This window comes from Colias croceus, chromosome 6 (assembly GCF_905220415.1).
Source record: "Colias croceus chromosome 6, ilColCroc2.1".
NCBI classification, from domain to species: domain Eukaryota; kingdom Metazoa; phylum Arthropoda; class Insecta; order Lepidoptera; family Pieridae; genus Colias; species Colias croceus.
The window spans coordinates 10,449,674-10,468,672 of NC_059542.1; the positions used below are offsets into that span (position 1 = coordinate 10,449,674).

General features: G+C 32.9%; 3 protein-coding genes across 3 annotated transcripts; all 3 read right to left on the reverse strand.

Moving 5' to 3' along the window:
* Window positions 1-873: 873 nt before the first annotated feature.
* On the reverse strand, window positions 874-4,311 carry LOC123692551 (inducible metalloproteinase inhibitor protein-like). The gene is made up of 5 exons (XM_045637309.1): window positions 4,201-4,311; window positions 3,132-3,323; window positions 2,047-2,238; window positions 1,754-1,813; window positions 874-1,196 (listed from the first exon to the last, which is right to left on the reverse strand). Exons 1-5 carry the CDS (start codon window positions 4,262-4,264, stop codon window positions 979-981), a joined length of 726 nt encoding a protein of 241 aa, XP_045493265.1. The 5' UTR covers window positions 4,265-4,311; the 3' UTR covers window positions 874-978.
* Window positions 4,312-5,768: 1,457 nt separating this feature from the next.
* Window positions 5,769-7,953, reverse strand: LOC123692810. The gene is made up of 4 exons (XM_045637606.1): window positions 7,873-7,953; window positions 7,425-7,607; window positions 6,833-7,033; window positions 5,769-5,872 (listed from the first exon to the last, which is right to left on the reverse strand). Exons 1-4 carry the CDS (start codon window positions 7,934-7,936, stop codon window positions 5,862-5,864), a joined length of 459 nt encoding a protein of 152 aa, XP_045493562.1. The 5' UTR covers window positions 7,937-7,953; the 3' UTR covers window positions 5,769-5,861.
* A 2,642-nt stretch (window positions 7,954-10,595) lies between these two features.
* Window positions 10,596-13,340, reverse strand: LOC123692811 (inducible metalloproteinase inhibitor protein-like). Its single transcript, XM_045637607.1, has 4 exons — window positions 13,231-13,340; window positions 11,724-11,918; window positions 11,096-11,293; window positions 10,596-10,712 (listed from the first exon to the last, which is right to left on the reverse strand). Exons 1-4 carry the CDS (start codon window positions 13,283-13,285, stop codon window positions 10,705-10,707), a joined length of 456 nt encoding a protein of 151 aa, XP_045493563.1. The 5' UTR covers window positions 13,286-13,340; the 3' UTR covers window positions 10,596-10,704.
* Between the last annotated feature and the right edge of the window lie 5,659 nt (window positions 13,341-18,999).

Consider the following 18,999-nt stretch of genomic DNA (forward strand, 5'->3'; position numbering starts at 1 on the left):
TCTGATTTGTCTTATATTTGTATTACGAATATGTAAATTGTGAGTTTTTAAATCATTAATTTAAAAAAAATCCTTAATAATAATATTGATTTTACTAAGACATATAAATTGTACATACTGTGTGAATGACAAATGACCTTTTTTTTAAATATTTTATACTAAAATACTACCTACTAAGTTTGTGTACCTATGCAATTATTTTTAGTTGGTTATTAAAAAAATAAAAAAAGAGATTTAATACATTCAACTTTTTATTTTAATTACATAATAATTATGTATTACAAAACAGACCTTAATATGCCATAATAAATTAAAACATCTTTAATATAAAAAAAGCTCTAAAAATTTATAACATAATTCTATCTTTCTTGGGATTTGGGAATCAGTAAAAAATTAAAATTTTATAAAAATCTCCAATCGCTTCAGAGAGGGGCCACTGAAAATCAGCGTTGCAACTATGTTGCAACTTATGCTGAGTGGCTACCTGACTTGGCTCCACTTTTCGGCTTCATTTTATTTTATTTTACTCTTTCATTTATTGTACTTGTATTGTTTTGTTTCATGTTGTGTTGCTTTAATTTTAATTATTGTATTCTGTGTCAATTGTGTTTGTTATTATTGTGGAGTCAAATAAATGATTTCTTTCTTTCTTTCTTTCTTTAAAAGGTTGATAATTTTTTTTTTAATTATATGTAATTTAATACAACGCCATCTAGTCACTCGACGTGGTATCACGTCAGCTGCTAGTTCTGTATTCAAAAATCAAAACCCGCCGCGCCGAGAATGTGGCTCATAGATATGTGGCTTCTAGGTTAGCTGGCAGCGGGGTTTTTAAACACCTTCTTGATATTTTAAATAAATAAAAACTGACAATTAATAAAAACGCAATTTATTTTTGTAGATAAAATATTTTATCATGTCTTTTGTTGTAGTGCTTTCTAAATTCGGTTTTACCTTTCTAACAATTAACGACTAGATTTAATTAAAATCGTGTGACCCCTGTAACTGAGGACATTCTTTGATCGGAGTGCACGGTGCATCTTCACTTTTCCTCTTATAATCGGATTTACAGACACAACCGGGCTTGCATTTCTCTTGAGCGTCACATTTGTATCTGGCCACAATAGACATGCATGTTTCTGGTGGACATGACTTCTTGCAGTCTGTGTATTCTTCATTTAGACCGCATTTTTTGCCTGTAACAATATTTTAAATGTTAAAGAAAACCATACTCTGAAACCTTTCTGAAACAGATACTTAGCTAGGTAGGTAATAAATCCATACTTAATATTATAAATGCGAAAGTAACTCTGTCTGTTACTCAATCACGCCTAAACTACTGAACCAATTTGCATGAAATTTGGTATGGAGATATTTTGATACCCGAGAAAGGACATAGGCTACCTTTTATTGCGAAATATGTACCACGGGCGAAGCCGGGGCGGACCTCTAGTAATAATATAAAAAAAGACGTGTGGCACTCGGGGACTGCCACGGTAAAGCTATTGCATAGCATGCCTTCAAGCCACACTGCCGAGCCCGTCGGAGTGGGGAGCGTGAGGTTTTTTCGTTACGGAATTTCTCGATTAGGTCCCCGCGCTCAAGGCCCGCGATAGCAGCTATGCAATAGCTTAAAAAAAACTTTGTTGTTATTATCCTGAGACTATTAATTTTACCATTCACGGTGCACATAGTTAATACCAATCTAAATAATAATTTGAATATGAAAACTAAGTTAGTAGTTAGTACATACCTTGCTTAGCTTCTTCAATATGGTGATGGTGATAAGCATGACGTTTTTGTCTATCAGCATCTGTAAAAATAAAATTTATTTATGAACATTCAGTGTCGTTTCTTTACTATCTACTTATTAATTGAGGTAAGTATAATTTGTAATACCTACTTTTAATATCATTTTGTATTGCTTTCCTTGAAGAACAATCGTAGTTCTGTGCGCCACATTATCAGCCAATACCATTTACAAAAAAAAAAAATCAATGTCATAATTTTTTTTTGATAATTTTAACTTTGTAATTACTTAGGTACCTTTTGGGCATTCTTCAATAGGTATACAGTTGCCATTTTCGTCTCTGGCGTGATCCGGATCGCAATAACATTTGTTATTACACACAATATTCACAATGGGACAATTAGTTTGGTTTTGTAAGTGTAGATCGGAACACACGTTGTCGCATTCTGGACCACAGGAGAAGTACTCGTTTTGGCGGGAACATTTATCTGTAAAAATATAAATATATTTTAAGTGGTTTATTACAAGCTCCAATTATAATAGTATATAATACGTATGTACAACAAATAAAGTCAGTAACAATTTAGTTATAAAAAAATAATGAAAATGAAATACCTAATGTTTCATATAAAATTACATAGGTAGGTAGGTACGTGTTAAATGTAACTTCCACAGTCCCTTCAAACGTAATATTAGCCGAAAAGTTATATATTTCTATATTACCTATTTGGAATTTACATACCTAGTTAAACGTTTATTAATTATTAAATATAAATAATATTAAGTACTTAATTGCTAAATAACGCGCTCTAGTAGTAGGTACCTACGTCATGGTCTCTATTATGCCTTGAATCCATTTCTGTGATCTGTGCTTGAATCCTATTCGCAGAATATTGCTAAAAGTACCTATCATTGTTATTGGAAATATACCTACAATCTGTTCGTGTTTATGAATTGATCTCTAATACAGATAACAATATGTTAAATTATGCATATGGCTCTTTGCTAGGATAAAGGATTTTATTAGAAAAATATTACGACTTACAAGAGTAAACTTTACAATTTAATCAGTATAGAGCCTTGAATAGCAGATAGCTACGTAATTCAAGTAGGTACCTACCTATAGCTTATGATTCAATTCACAGATGTCAAACATCAACTCTAAATAATATAAATAAAAATTCTTTATTGACAAAAGATTTTACATATTGAGATAGTATTGAAGTCTCTGACTCCCAAACTCTTAAATCTTATCTTACGAAAAAAACAAATAGATACCTATCGTCTCTACACAAGTACTTAGATATATTCAATAAAACTAAGTACAATATACCTAACTATCTATTAATTACTAATTTCAATACTTTTTAAATAACCTTACCACAATTTTCTTCACTCGTACACTCTCCTACAGAATTCCTGTAATACCCCTCTTTGCAGACACACTTCGGTCTACATGGAGTTTCACTCTCCAAGCAGTTGAAAGCTATGTTACGGTTTCTGCAGTTGCGCTCCGGGGGACATAAGTGGACACAATCGAGGATTTCATTTTGCCGGTTACATAGCATTGGATCTGCGTAATCATATTTTTTTAAATTATAAATTAATAACTAAGTACCTATTTCAGGAAAATTTTCACGCACATTTCAGGCATGATCTGATCCCATACCTACTAAGCTTTTCGCTTGTGACAGGAAACCAAATACCTCTATATATCATTTAGAATATAGGTATACTTATAGATAACTAGCGGTCCGCCCCAGCTTCGCCCGTGATACATATTTCGCAATAAAAGGTAGCAGGTGTTCTTTCTCAGGGTCTAAAGATTATCTGTGCCAAATTCCATCAAAATCGGTCTAGTAGTCTATGCGTGAAAACCATACATACATACAAACCTTTCCTCTTTATAATATTAGTACCTATCTATAGATTAACACCCAGACACAGAGCAAACATCGTTCATCACACCTCCGACCTCTTGAAGGCAGGGTAAATAGAGATACCAAGTACCAGCCATTTTAAAAGGTCAGTTTATTATTGTTTAAGTTACACGTCCTGTATATTGGTCAATGCCAAATACATATTTTGATATATGCCAAATGCCAAATACATATCAAACTTGGGTCAAACAGAGTATACCTACCTACCTATAATTTTTTACATCTGTTATGTTTGGAATTACAAGATTACGCTCGAAATTTTCAAATTCAAATGAAGATTTCTTAATATACCAGCGTCACAACAGCGGCTAATCAAAGTCAAAACTTAGACCATTAAGTACCATGACCTTAAAATCTTTTAATTAAATAATAAGCATAGCCCTACGAATCGAACCTCCTCCTTCAGGTTAACAAAATTAAAATACGCCTATATTCTATCCTCAGACTTTAGCAGGATGCATGGTAGTTGAAAATTGAAATATTCGAGTCATAATAAAAACGTTTACTCACCGGCATGCATAGATTTAACACCATACAGGAAAACAATACAACAAAACACAGCGAGGGACTTCATATTCTTGCCAATGTCAAACTGGTTCTGATCAGATTTGCAGATTGTAATAAATATATATCTTATTGGTCATCTTTGTGTTACGTCACCTTTTTGGTACGGGGACATAAATTACTAGCTGTGCCCCGCGGTTTCACCCGCATTGCTCCGCTCCTGTTTAGTTGGTCTCAGGGTGATGCTATACTAATAAATAATAATCGTATTATAATACTAATATTAAAAAGCTGAAGAGTTTGTTTGTTTGAACGCACTAATCTCAGGAACTACGCGCCCGATATGAAAAATTATTTCGGTTAATTATATCATCACGCATAGATCAACAGGAGCTTTATCTTTACGCCGAAAGAATTTTTCAAATCGGACCAGTAGTTCCCGAGATTAGCGCGTTCAAACAAACAAACAAACAAACTCTTCAGCTTTATAATATTAGTATAGATTGTCGTCATAAATCATAATTACCAAGTCTCATAATTAATACCTCGTAATAATAATAAGACGATGTTAGACCAATAATCATCAAATTTGTTCAAAAGTGTTTATATTGATAATGATTAAATTTTTAACCGACTTCAAAAAAAAGGAGGAGGTTATCAATTCGGCCGGTATATATTTTTTTTTTTTATGTATGTACACCGATTACTCCGAGGTTTCTGAACCGATTTACGTGATTCTTTTTTTGTTCGATGCGGGATGGTGTCGAATTGGTCCCATAAAAATTTTATTCGGATAGGCCCAGTAGTTTTTATTTTATGAGCATTTTTGTCTGTAGGTATTTGTAAATTTTGCAAACTGCAAGTTTGAAGTAGGTTGTTTTTGACGCAGTTATCACTTGTATGTTTGTGTTTTATTTGAGCAGTCATTTAAATTATTAATAATAGGAAAGTCTAACCTATGAAAATACAACATGACTCTATAGTCACACTTACAGAGGAATTCCCCTTTTCAACACATTAGATTTTAAAGCGATGACGAAATTGATATTTGGAATTATCACGGGCACGGGCAATGAGGGTAAAAACTATAATCCACCACGCTGGCCAAGTGCGGGTTGGCAGATGTCGTCAAACTGTTTTTGATACTTCGACATATCGGTTTCCTACCGATGTTTTCCTTCACCGTTCTAGCGGTGCGGTGATGATGTGAGTAAGAATATGAATGTTTTTTTTAAAACAAATCTATCAAGATAGGTAAGTACCTAGATCAAGACTGACGGTGACCAAATGACCAAAACAAGTTAGTATTTAGTATTTCGGTTTCTTATTGTCGTGTTGGTAGTACATACTATTATATTATATTCTGTGCTGTCGATATAATTGCTCTACTCTATAATCAATACTCTTTAATACGGGTATAGATGGAACTTGGAAATGAATTTATAAATTAAAATAAATATTTAATTAAGATGAAGAGTCATAGCTATACGTACGTTATAGGTACAACTGTTCAAAATTCAAATAGCATACATTTAGGTGCTGTTAAGGGTGCTGTAATAAAATGAAACAAAATGAAATTTGATAAAATATTTATTATATTTCAATTTTCAAATGAGAGTTCATTTGTTTCTATTCTTTCTTCTTGAAGCGCTTATCCTTTCTCGAGGTCAAGCTGAAACTGAATTATTATGTAAATTAATTAAGTAGAGAGAGTAACATACACTGAAAATGAACTGAAAATTTGTGCTCACAAAATACACCAAAAAAAGTTAAATATAATAACATTACCAGATTTTGACTACCTATTGGAAATTACTTAATATGACTTCATAGTATTTACCAAGTCGCTTTCTGTCCCTATGTCACTTGTATGCTTAAATCTTTAAAACTACGCAACGGATTTTGATGGGGGTTTTTTTTTAATAGATAGAGTGATTCAAGAGGAAGGTTTTAGTATTTAATTTATTAGGTTTTAGAAAGCGGGCGAAGCCGCGGTCGGTAAGCTAGTGTTCTATATAACTCTTTTCAATTAGAGTTCGTAAAACCAACCAACCTTTTAGATACACTTATTATGAAAATCTACTACAAACTATTTCAAAATGTCTTTTTTTAGCGCGTTGGCCCAATGAATAATCGTAATGGCTCAATAAACATCACATCATCAATCACACTATCGCGATTGCCACTACTCGCCCAATGCTGCCCATGGTATGAAGAGCGCCCATGAGATAAAAATATAATACTTAAAACATTGTAAATTTATAAAGAATAGAATAAATTCGATTGCGTGAAAGGATGCGGGTCGAGTCGGAGTCTCGCCTCGTGATCGAATTTTTTCTATTCTTTATAAATCTATATTTATAAAGTACTAGCTTTCCACCCGCGGCTTCACCCGCGCAGACCGCATTCCCGTAGGATCTCCGGGATTGCGTCATTTTCCCGGGATAAAAGTAGCCTATGTCCTTTCTATGGTATCAAAATATCTCCATACCAAATTTCATGAAAATTGGTTCAGTAGTTTAGTCGTAATTGAGTAACAGACAGACAGACAGAGATATACTTTCGCATTTATAATAGATATTAAGTATTAACTATGGATTTGAATGCCATAAAACCAAAAATATCAAATCGAACTTACAACATTGTTCATACGGTACGCAGTTTTTGTTACCATCCCGCCAGAAGAAATCGATACAGCGACATTTCGGTTTGCATATAACAGTAATACCGATTTTGAATCTCGACCGGCAGCGCTCTCCGTCAGGGGAAGCGTTGGAACATGCTTCTGAGCAAACTGGGCAGGGGTCGTATTGCTCGTTCTCTCCACATGGATACGGTGCTATTAAAATAAATATAATTGCCATATAAAATGTCCCTAGATATAACCATGTTACCTTAAAGCAATATTAGGTACCTAGTTCACAAAAAAAATACGTCCTCTAAAAAATGCAAAGCTCGTGTTTTCAATGGATTTTTATATTAGCTAGGTACCTATTTTAATTTTGTATAGTACGCCTCATATGTTAATCCACATGCCGTAACTAATGCGATAAGTCAGTAATATAAAAATATGTTTCTTTTGTTTTGTGTCCATTTAAACAAATTAATTTTACACGTGTGAGTAGGTAGTAGGTACGTAGTTAGTACATGTTTTTATTGTTGTTTTTTATTATTCCTTTATTATAAATAGATAACAACAACACATTATGATACTACCTAGTTAAACTTACGGCATTGCCTCGTCGGTATACATGTACCGTTTTCTGCCCGACTACTCATGAGGCTGCATTGACAAGGCCCCTGGGGGCAGGGGTCGGGGCAAGGGGCATCATCTCCTACGGGGCAACAGTCGGGGATGCAATCGTTTGGGTTTTGCTTTGCTACTTCGTTGTCACCGCATACTATGTCGTCATCTGTTTTATTATAAAAAAAGAAAGAAAATACTTTTATTTGTACAGGTTGGTTCATGAATACTGCCTATAGGTGCCCACGAGTAGACCTTAGATACCACGTTAGTTATACTGTTGTTTTGTATGAAATAAAGACTAATAAAAAAATTTCCACTTGACACTTGCTTCAAGACCTTACCATGAAATGTGTCATTTAAAGTAAGAGTTATAAATATAAAAATAAAAGAATCAATAAATAACAATCAATATAATATAAAAAAAAACTTACCACAAGCACAACAACTGTATAATGGAAGAAAAACAGTGAAAACAAATAATAGCCAAGCCTCCATGATGTCCGCTACACTACTGAGTCGTGTCTCATTAAAATTATTATTTTATAAAAGTGAGAAAAGACGTGCCGATTGCTTTATCTTTAAAAACATTAGAGTAATTAAAACAGCTAGGTGTTGGTTTTCTTTCATGTATGTAGTCATGTGGGTTCGTTCGGGATAGTACCTATGGGTTCTTACTGGAAATTTGTATACTTAGTAGGAATTCTATCCTACTAATATTATAAATGCGAGTTTGTGTGGATGTGTGAGTGTGTTTGTTACTCTTTCACGCAAATACTAATGAACCAATTACAATGAAATTTAGCACTCATATAGAGGATAACTTGGATTAACACGGGATAGGTTTTATCCCGGAAATCCCACGGGGACGGGAACCATGCGGGTTTTCCTTTGTAAACGCGGGCGAAGCCGTGGGCGGAAATCTAGTAGGTCTATAATTTTACATAGTAAAATTTTAGTTGTTTTTTTTATAAAATTTGAATCTGTATTTCTAAATCTATAATAATATTATAAAGCTGAAGATTTTGTTTGTATGTCTGTCTGAACGCGCTAATTTCAGGAACTACTGGTCCGATTTAAAATATATTTCAGTGTTAGATAGACCATTCATCGATCTAAACCCAACAGGAGCCACGCGGGTGAAACCGCGGAGCGCAGCTATTAAAAATATAGCCTGCTGCTGAGACGCACTTATCTCAGGAATATTATCATATAATTTTGATATTGTATGCAATTTCATACTTGTAGGTAGAAGAAAAACAAGATTTACTTGTACATATTATTTAATTTGGGAATTAGTCATGATACAAATAATATAGTAATGTTTCTAAATATTGTGCACTTATAATAAGTGCACAATATTTAGAAACATAGCTGTTGCTTAAGACTAAAAGTTCTTATCTTTCTGAATTATTAAAATAATCTTCTTCTTCTTCCTAAATTATTAAAAGAAATTCTTTTCTGCTGCACGGGCTTTTCGCGCCACACAAAAATATTTAAAATGGCGTCTTCTATTTATTTTGTTGTAATGTCTTCTATTTACGCAGTTGAGTTTTAATTTTTGAATATATTTATTTATTTATTTATTTTGACACTTCATTACACACATTGTTTTTATAAAATATAAAAGTATATACCTAATAAGTCACAATGTTACAGCTTAATATGTGTAACGGGGCGGCCTTATCACTTCAGAGTGATCTCTACCAGGCGACCCCTTAGGCAAAGGACAAGTGTTTGCTGTATAAAGGGAGGCATCAAAATCTTATTTTAAAAACTAAACAATATTTTACAAACATACATATTACTTAATAATTACATAATAATATATACCTACTAAATGATAAACATACACATATAAAAATATAGTTAATAGTTATTAATTACTTAAAGTATTAAGGTCACTACTCAGAGCCATATTCCAGATCTAAATAATATTTATGTATTAGACGTTTAAAAGAAGTCAAAGATTGTGCACGTCTTATATCCACAGGTAAAGAGTTCCACAATCTTACAGCGGTTGAAGCAAATGAATAACTTAAGAAATCAGTTTTTTGAGTAGCCACACGCAGTGTGAGTCTTTCTTTCGACCGTAGAGTATAAGTTTCATTCTGGAGGAATTCAAAGTTATTCTTAAGGTATGAAGGCGATTTAGGGTCAAAAAGTACTTGATACAAAAGACGGAGAAAATGTATATTACGACGAGATCGGATTGGCAGCCACTTGAGTTTTTTTCTAAAATACGAAACATGATCGTACTTCCGAAGCCCAAAAATGAAACGTATACAAAAGTTTTGCAGACGCTCCAGTTTATTTAAAAGCTCCTGCGTAAGATCCGAACAGCAAGCGTCAGCGTAATCGATAATAGGCAAAAGAAGGGATTGTGCCAGTATGATTTTCGTGGAGAATGGCAAGAAGTTACGCAAACGCCTTAGCGAGCAAGATGAAGCATAAACCCTACGACTCACCTCTTTTATGTGATCACGCCAAGATAAAGTTGTATCAAGGTACACACCAAGGTTTTTAACAGTTTTGCTAAAAGGTATAACAATGCCATCAATAGAAATAGGTGTGAGGTTCTCCCAGTCAAGCCTTGAGATGAGACGGGGGCTACCAATGATGATGACCTGACTCTTAGATGGATTAATGGTAAGGCCATAGTTTGTGCTCCATTCAACAATCCTGGCTAAATCAGCATTAGTTGAGGCTATAGCATGTGATATATCTTCGAGGCTTGATTGAGTGTATATTTGCAAGTCATCGGCGTAAATGTGGTAGAGAGAAGTTAAATTACTTGTGATAGAGTTTATAAATATCGCAAAAAGAAGAGGAGACAACACGCCACCCTGCGGGACACCATCAGTAATGGATGACCAGGATGATATTTTATCATCAACTATAATGCGCTGTCGCCGTCCACGCAGGTAACTTTGAAACCAATCAATCACCTCTGGAGATATATTAATTGAACGAAGCAGACCTAACAATACTCTATGATTGACACTATTAAAAGCATTACTAAAGTCTAAAAGAGTTAATACGGTTAGCTGCTTATTGTCCATACCTGATCTGATGTCGTCGGTAACCCTAACCAACGCTGTCGTAGTACTGTGACCAGGACGGAAACCGGATTGGAAAGGACTAAGGACGCTGATATATTTATTAGCTAACTACATAATACTGCGAAAATTAAATGTAATGATTTGTGCGGATGATGCTTTGCTATTGTTTAATCTCCTCATAGATGTAGGTAATCTCCAAGAATTTTACTTGACTGAAACAAAAAATAAAATTTCTAAAATATTTTCCACGATAATAATTATTAAAGTAATAGTAGGCTAGGCTACCTAGTTAATAGGTACTAAGTATATTAATATCAATGGTTACCTATAGTAGAGTACCTAAATAAACATTTCAGTTGAAATTTCATATACGGCACGATTTTAATGTAGTGAAAGGTCAATAGCTTAAGACTTAAATGGATTATGGAATTAGGTAGATCTATATATTTTTAACTCAATAATCAATATGTTTAAACTCGACATTTATTTATTCAAATAGACTTCTTTTAGAAGCACTTTCGAATCGTCATTACATATTTTTAACATTTACCACCGATTCGGAAAGCAGTATCTATGGAGAAAAACGAATACTCACGACATTCCTCATACGGCACGCACACACCGTTCTTCCTCCAGTAATTCTTCACACATCGACAGCTCGGAGTACACTCCACTACTATGAGCATGAAGTAGGGACACTCCCCGTGTGGGGTCGCGGAGTCGCAGCCCTGTCCCGGGCAGTATGATGGACAAGGGTCGTATATTTCGTTGGGGCCCGTGCAGGGAAATGGTGCTGGAATAAAAAAGGCTTTATTTACTAAAAAAATTACTTACATTAATACTGGAGATCTAAACTAGGCTGTTGCCTGTATCTTGGATATCAGAAAGGGTGTACAGGTCTCTAGATTATGCCGAATTATGCCTATAACTATATCAAATTTAATATGGTATTTGCTTTGATAATTCTACTAAGTACATGATATTATAAATGCGAAAGTTTATGAGGATGGCCGATGGATGTTTTTTTTTCTTTCACGTAAAATAATAGATAAATTAATTTAGTATGCTGTATGTATGTAGCTAAAAACCCACAATCAGACATAGGTGGGAGGCGGGAAAAATGTGGGTTTTTCTTTGAAGACACGGGCGAAGCCACGGGCAGAAATCTAGTATATTTACTAGTTATAAGCGATAAACAGTTTTATTATTTTCTAAATACTTACGGCACGCTCTAGTCTGTATGCATGTCCCATTCTCTGCACGTCGATAGTTGAAGCCACACTTGCACCCCGCGGGGGGACATTGCTGGGGCTTGGGGCATGGGACGCTATCCTGGAGGTTTTTTGTGGGACAATTCTCGTAGGAACAGTTGGCTGGGCAGTCGTCTTGTACCTCGTTGATACCGCATTTTGGGACAGCTGTGGAAAAATATTGCAGTGACTCAATTCTTATTTCTTAGCCATAAATCGTGTCTTATGGAAGTCTTCATACAATTTATAGATTTTTTCTTTAAATTGAATGTAACTAGGTACATAGTTTGTATAATAAAATTTTATGATAATAGGGTTCAGAAAAGAAAACAAAATGTGTAACCGATGTGAATCTCTCCGTAAAATGTAGAGTTACAACTACCAAAATCATAATTAAGTTATTATAAGTGGGCTATCTAACACCGAAATATTTTTTTTTCAAATCGGACCAGTAGTTCCCGAGATTAGCGCGTTCAAACAAATAAACAAACTCTTCAGCTTTATTATATTAGTATAGATTTAAAAGTAATTTGGTAGTTTTATTGCTATAACGATAACCATACCATAAATAATTAATTAATGATCAATAAGTAATAACCTGCTTACAATTAACTACCTAATGTGTCGGTCATCCAAACTTTGTCATAATTACATCAGCAATTTGTATAGAGGTAAATCCCAAATTCCAATTCATAATAATATATTAGGTAGGTATATTGAGATTCGATTAGAAGTGCACGTATAGGTTTTTCCTCAAAAATAGGATAATGTTCATAGTCATTAATAAGATGCTGCCAAGGTATTTTATTTGTAAACAGAACCTATTAAAAAGGTGGAAATTGAAAGAGCGATAAACTACAATAGATAAATTTTGCTATTGTCAGTAAATATATATTATGTATATAGGTACTTAGCACATTTATATATATATTACCTATTATTTTTAAATGCAATATCATTTTCATCTGCGTAGGTAATCTAATTTCATTGAAGTCACGCACCATTACCTATAAGTTTAGGGTGGCATACTTATCAAACTTTTAATAAATATGATCTGTAGAAAAAGTTGACGACAGACGTTGTTTAATTATTATATTTCTTGACATAGGGAAATGTATTATCTAAAGAAATAATTTAAATAATAGTTTAGTACTCATTGGTCAGTAATAATAAAAAATAAAGTTTATACTTAGATACATTATTCTTTATCAGGCACGAACGAATTTAATGTAGTTCTGACGCCTGAAAATATTTTGAAGTGAAGAAGTAAAAATCTACATAAGTATAGGTATTAGCACAGACTAATAATAATATACTACGTATAGTATTAGGTATCTATTGAAAAAATTATTATCTAGGTAAATGAGTTCAGTTAAAATGCATCGATTATTATCTTTTTAATGGTTTCCTAATTAAGAAAGTCGTTAATTAGTTTTAAACAATAGTTTCAAAATAAAGATAGTTAGTATAAACTTCTTACCTAGAGTCAAGCCAAGGATCACTGAATAAATAATAAATGTTTGTAAACACGACATCTCAAGGCAATATCTCAATGTAAAGTGTAAACATTCTGTAAAGTCTATTAGTACAGTTAGTAACTATGTGATGATTCTTGAAAAATAGTCGTAATAATTTTCCCCGAAATTTCAAATTTATTATAGCGCCATCTAGTGTATATGTCATGAACTACGTACTAATAGAATAAAGTATGGTGAGCCTGAATGTTACTGGGACTTATAAATTGTTTTTCTCGTTCGATAACAGATGTCGTTATAATAAAAATATTTTATTTTGCTTTGAAAAACATTATTAGAGTGACAACGTTTTATATTACTTTTGAGATTATTATAATAATATTAAGGTTAGCGCAAAAAAAATCCGTTCAGTTATTAATTACCTGCTTATAGTAAGTAATTAAAATTATAAGATGATAATTATAATTTTCGCATTATTACAAGGGTTTGGCCAAAGTCGTTATAGGTACTTACTTACTACTAACTACCTACCTACTAAATACTGCAGCAGGTAATTTTCTTAAAAAAATAACTTAAATGTAAGTACCTACTGCCTATATTATTATTATCTATGAGTCAATATTATGATTTAGGTATATCATGACTAATAGTTGACTCTGTGAAAAGTGAGAACACAGAAATTCAGATTTTATTACAATTCATAAATTCTTCATAATATTATTGTAGCCATCGAAAACACAATTGTAGCCTAGCTTTCCGCCCGCGGCTTCGCCCGCGTATTCAAAGAAAAACCCGCATAGTTCCCGTTCCCGTGGGATTTCCGGGATAAAACCTATCCTATGTGTTAATCCAAGTTAAGTGTGCTAAATTTCATTGTAATCGTTTCGGTATTAGGTATTTGCGTGAAAGTGTAACAAACATACACAGCTACACATCCATCCTCACAAGCTTTCGCATTAATAATATCAGTAGAAAGAATTATGTAGATAGTCATTTCTAATTAAGATAAAAAAGAGCCGGTAAGTACCTCGTACTAATATGCAAATCCATGAAAACATATGAAAATTTTTCCACACAACCCAAGATATTTTTTTAAATTTCCTTATTTTTGTATGCACAGTTTTTGTCACAGAACTATATGTTTTTGTATTACATGGTCAGTTACGAAATTATTGACACAGCCTCAATTCAGTAGGTACTAAGAAATGTAAATTTATTACAACTAGCTGTGTTCTCTGGTTTTGTTCTTGTAAAACATTATTTGTATGAGCATAAGATTACTTAGGTACCTACTTGAAAAAACATTATTTCATAATATTCTCAACTAACAGATTTCAGTAAAGGAACAAACGAATATTGTATTTATTTATTTAATGACGCGCCACTCTATTGCAAAGAAAATATGTTTTGGAACAATGACGTTGTTGTTTTTAAAAAAATAATTATAATTTATGAATGAGGGCCATTTCAAATAAAGATTTAGTTTAATATTTCATACGTCGACGAAATGTACACATACAACAATGGTTGTTTATTCAGGTTGTATTCTACTACGCGAATTTAATATAAGTTTATTTAGTTCGGACGTCGCGGTTGACGAAAATGTTGCTTACAAAAGTTGTGTTTTTTGTGTCCTATATTTGTTTTGCGGGTAAGTTATTATTTGATGCGATTTTTAGATGGACATTTTTTAAGCTTTAATTGTTTCTATAATATTAAATTAACAAAGGATAATTAATGTTCAGTCTTTTTTTAACAAACACCAATTTATATTTGTTAAAACTATATACATTTTGAGATTACTTACAATTTTTCATTTCATTTATAGTTTCTGCTGTAAAATTGCTTGGTTTTTTTTGACTGTATTTTCATTAGTTTGAATTTTCATTTTCGTAAGTTCATCAGGATTTTGTGTCACTTCAAAGTTCAAACCAACGTGGACCGAGAAATTCCACATCACGTTTTAAAATTTTCATTGAATGTCTACCTTGTTTGCAGTTTCGCTTCCACCAGCAAAATCCGCATCATTACTGCCGCTTTCACAAGTAAATTACCAAAATGAACACCATTTACGAGATAATTTCCAAACACGAGCTGTGCAACAAGAAAATTCAAAGATACAACAACTACAAGGGCTTAGAGTTCAAAATTCACCGCAAAATTTCCAAACAAACTTCCGAAGTTATTTGGGATCAGGGATAAACGATAAATTACAATATCCAAGGCCGATTTTGGTAAAGTCGTTTAATGCTGATAAAAGACTGATGCCCACATCGATACAAGAACCAATATCACCAACGCTAAGAGAAGCACCGCCTTCCAATCAAATATTTAATAGGAATATAAACCACCTTGTCCCTAACAACAACAATCCACCTCCATTATGTAAGTCGTTGTAACATTATACATATAAAGTATGTCTTGATATATGGTCAATATTTTCTGTATTTATTTTATATACTAGAAGTTTAATATCTCGATTAATTGTTGCATTACAGATAGAAATGTTCCTCAAATACCCATAGAAAATTACCTGCATAATACTGGTCAACCAATAAAAAAGAAATCCTTCACAATTATTCATCCAAATGGAACAACAGAAGAGGCTGATAATTTAGAAGAAATAATTAAGATGTATCCAATTCATACCATTGTTAAAGCGAGTGAATTCAACAGAAACTTGTTGCCAATTAATCAACATCCTGCAACAATAAAACCTCAACAAGCTTATGCAAAGAATCCAATAGCTAATCCAACATTAGTACCCCTGTTTGATGTACCTGTACCAACAGCTTTACCGAAAGATAATGAACGTGAAATTCTTTATACAAACACGCTCAAAGATTTTGAGCCTGTATCGTCGCCAGATATAATAACTGATCTATTGCTTCCAAACACTGCTAATCCAAATGCCCGTGGGAATCCATTAAATAAAAAAAATATCTCGAACATTGTACTTGATCTGAACACAGTGAATTCGAATTTCAGTACAAAAGAAAACGATAACACAGGTGACGTAAAAAGTAACAAAACAGAAAGTGAACCACAAAGTATTAAGATACCGAACTTGGAATTACAAAGTGACATATTTACAGATATAACGAAGACAACCACGGAAATCTCAATTCCTCAAGAAAGGAATGAATCTAAAACAGAAAATGCCGAAGAAAAAATTGAAATTATACCAGACTTACAAAATAATTTAAAACCAGACATAATTCCATTAAATGATACAATTCCTCATGAACTTAATGTATCTGAAGCTGAATATAATGCAGAGGAAAATATAGAAGTGAAACCAGATGTGAAAGATGATATTAAACCAGAAATTATTCCATTGAATGAAACAATTCTTGAAGAACTTAATGAATCTAAAGCAGAAAATAATGCCGTCGTAACTATAGATATACCAGACTTACAAAATAATTATGAAGCTGATATTATTCCATTGAATGATATTTATACCATAGAAATAGCATTAGAAAATGACACAAAAGATGAAACAACAGATTTAAAATTAATAGACAATATAGATACTCCAATTGAAACTAAGAAGTGTGATAAAGATACAAAAATTGGTTCGTATTGTAATATTTTATAATATTCGCTCATTTAGAAGTATGTTGCAAAATAGTAAGTTTTGAAGTATAGTTGCTTAGAAAATGAAATAACATTATTTTACAATTTTTAGTGTAAAGAAAAAAATGCGAAAATAAAATATGTACTAAGATAATGTTAATAAATTATTATTAATTTATCTTTCAGATATTCCAAACATTGCTCTACTACCTGATAATGACACGGAATCATCATTTTGGTTTCAATCAGACGAGAGGTTCCTAGTGGAAAGGTTACTGAAAGACAGAAATACAGTTTTCTTCTTTATACCGAAAGTAAATTTGGAAAAGAATACAACAATCACTATTTACCCCAACGGAACAAGGGTTGAAGAGACGAGAGTGGTAAAGAACGATGGTTTGTAAAATTTGTTTTCATTCATTTTATTTAGTACGCATACTTATGGCAATATTTCTGTGTTTTTTATCATTATATATTTTTGTAATCAGACGATTCTTATATAAAATATGTATTGAATAAGTATTTTAATGTTTCCTATTTCAAAAATTGCCTCTTGCTACTGTTTCCCGTAGACATTAAAGTAAATTTTTATTACGCGTAAAGATATACCTTTTTACTGATTTTATAGCTCGTAAGTAATAAGGTTTGTGCTTCAATCTCTGATTAAACTCTTGTTTTTATGTTTCACTAGCTTTCCACCCGCGGTTTCGCTCGCGCAGTCAAAGATAAACCCGCATAGTTAGACTTAGACGTTCCCGTGGGATTTCCGCGATAAAACCTATCCTTTGTCCCGGGCTAAAAAGTAGCCTTTGTCCTTTCTCGGGAATCAAAATATCTCTATACCAAATTCCATGCAAATTGGTTCAGTAGTTAAGGCGTGATTCAATAACAGACAGACAGACAGAGTTATTTTCGTATTTATAATATTAATAAAGTATATAATATATTGAGAATACCTAAGGGCTAAGTTTACTTACTAATTGAGTATGAAACAGACTTTAGTCAGGTTCCGCAACTACTGGAAACTGGGAAGTCAATAGAACATATTTGAAAACTAATTAATATTATTCGAAATGAAATTATTGCTTCCATATGAAATTCTAGCTTCAACTTTATGAAGTTAGCTTGAAACTTTTTTATAAATTTCAAAGTTTCTTCCATAGTTTATACATCTATCATATTATTTTACACGACGGTTAATTATAGGTACTTGCTAAGTTATATTGACTCAGACTTCAAGTCAGATCTGAATCATCTAGACGATATTTAATTAGAGATTAAGGGACCTCAAAGTTATTAATGTTGAAGGCCAGTTTGAAAAGTATTAAGATTCTCGAGTATTATAGACATTTAATAAGAAGTTTACAATAACTGTATAGTGTATACTGATAGTGATTTCAATGAATTAAGGCATGAAACTGAACCTATTTCGATTTATAAAATACTAGTGGTCCGCCCCGGGCCCCGGCTTCGCCCGTGGTACATATTTCGCAATAAAAAGTAGCCTATGTCCTTTCTCGGGTATCAGAATATCTGTAGCGATACCTCGCTCTGAATCGCGCAAGCGAAATGTTTCGCTACAGAGCTTACAACTTTCCGACATCATCCATTAGGGGCCTTCACGGCCGGCCAGTCGAGTTGACTGGTCGAGGATCCTCCCTTTTTCGATGGAGGAATTCCACCTTCCTTCCTCCACAGTGGTGACCCCGACGTGATAATTTAGTCGCGGCACGCATACTACGCAAATAAAAAAAATTAAAATAATTATAATATTTATTATTTCATGACATAGTCGCGGACTATGTCATGAAATAATAAATATTATAATTATTTTGTATAAGTGTAATGCATGTCTGTATTTCTTGTGTTTTTGTGTAATGAATGTTTGTGTTATAATTAAATACGAATATAAATATGAAATAAAATATTTAAATACGTGTTGTGTGTAATATATACGTATGATAAAATACATACACTAAAATATTGTGTGTTAGCCATATCATACCAAATTTCATGCAAATTGGTTCAATAGTTTAGGCGTGATTGAGTAACAGACAGACAGACAGAGTTACTTTCGCATCTGTAATATTAGTATGGATGTATGTATAAATTTATAACAATACTGAAAATAACTATTTTTTTACAGGATCCAAACCAGTCGTGACAACAATAATAACACATGCGAGTGATGAAGA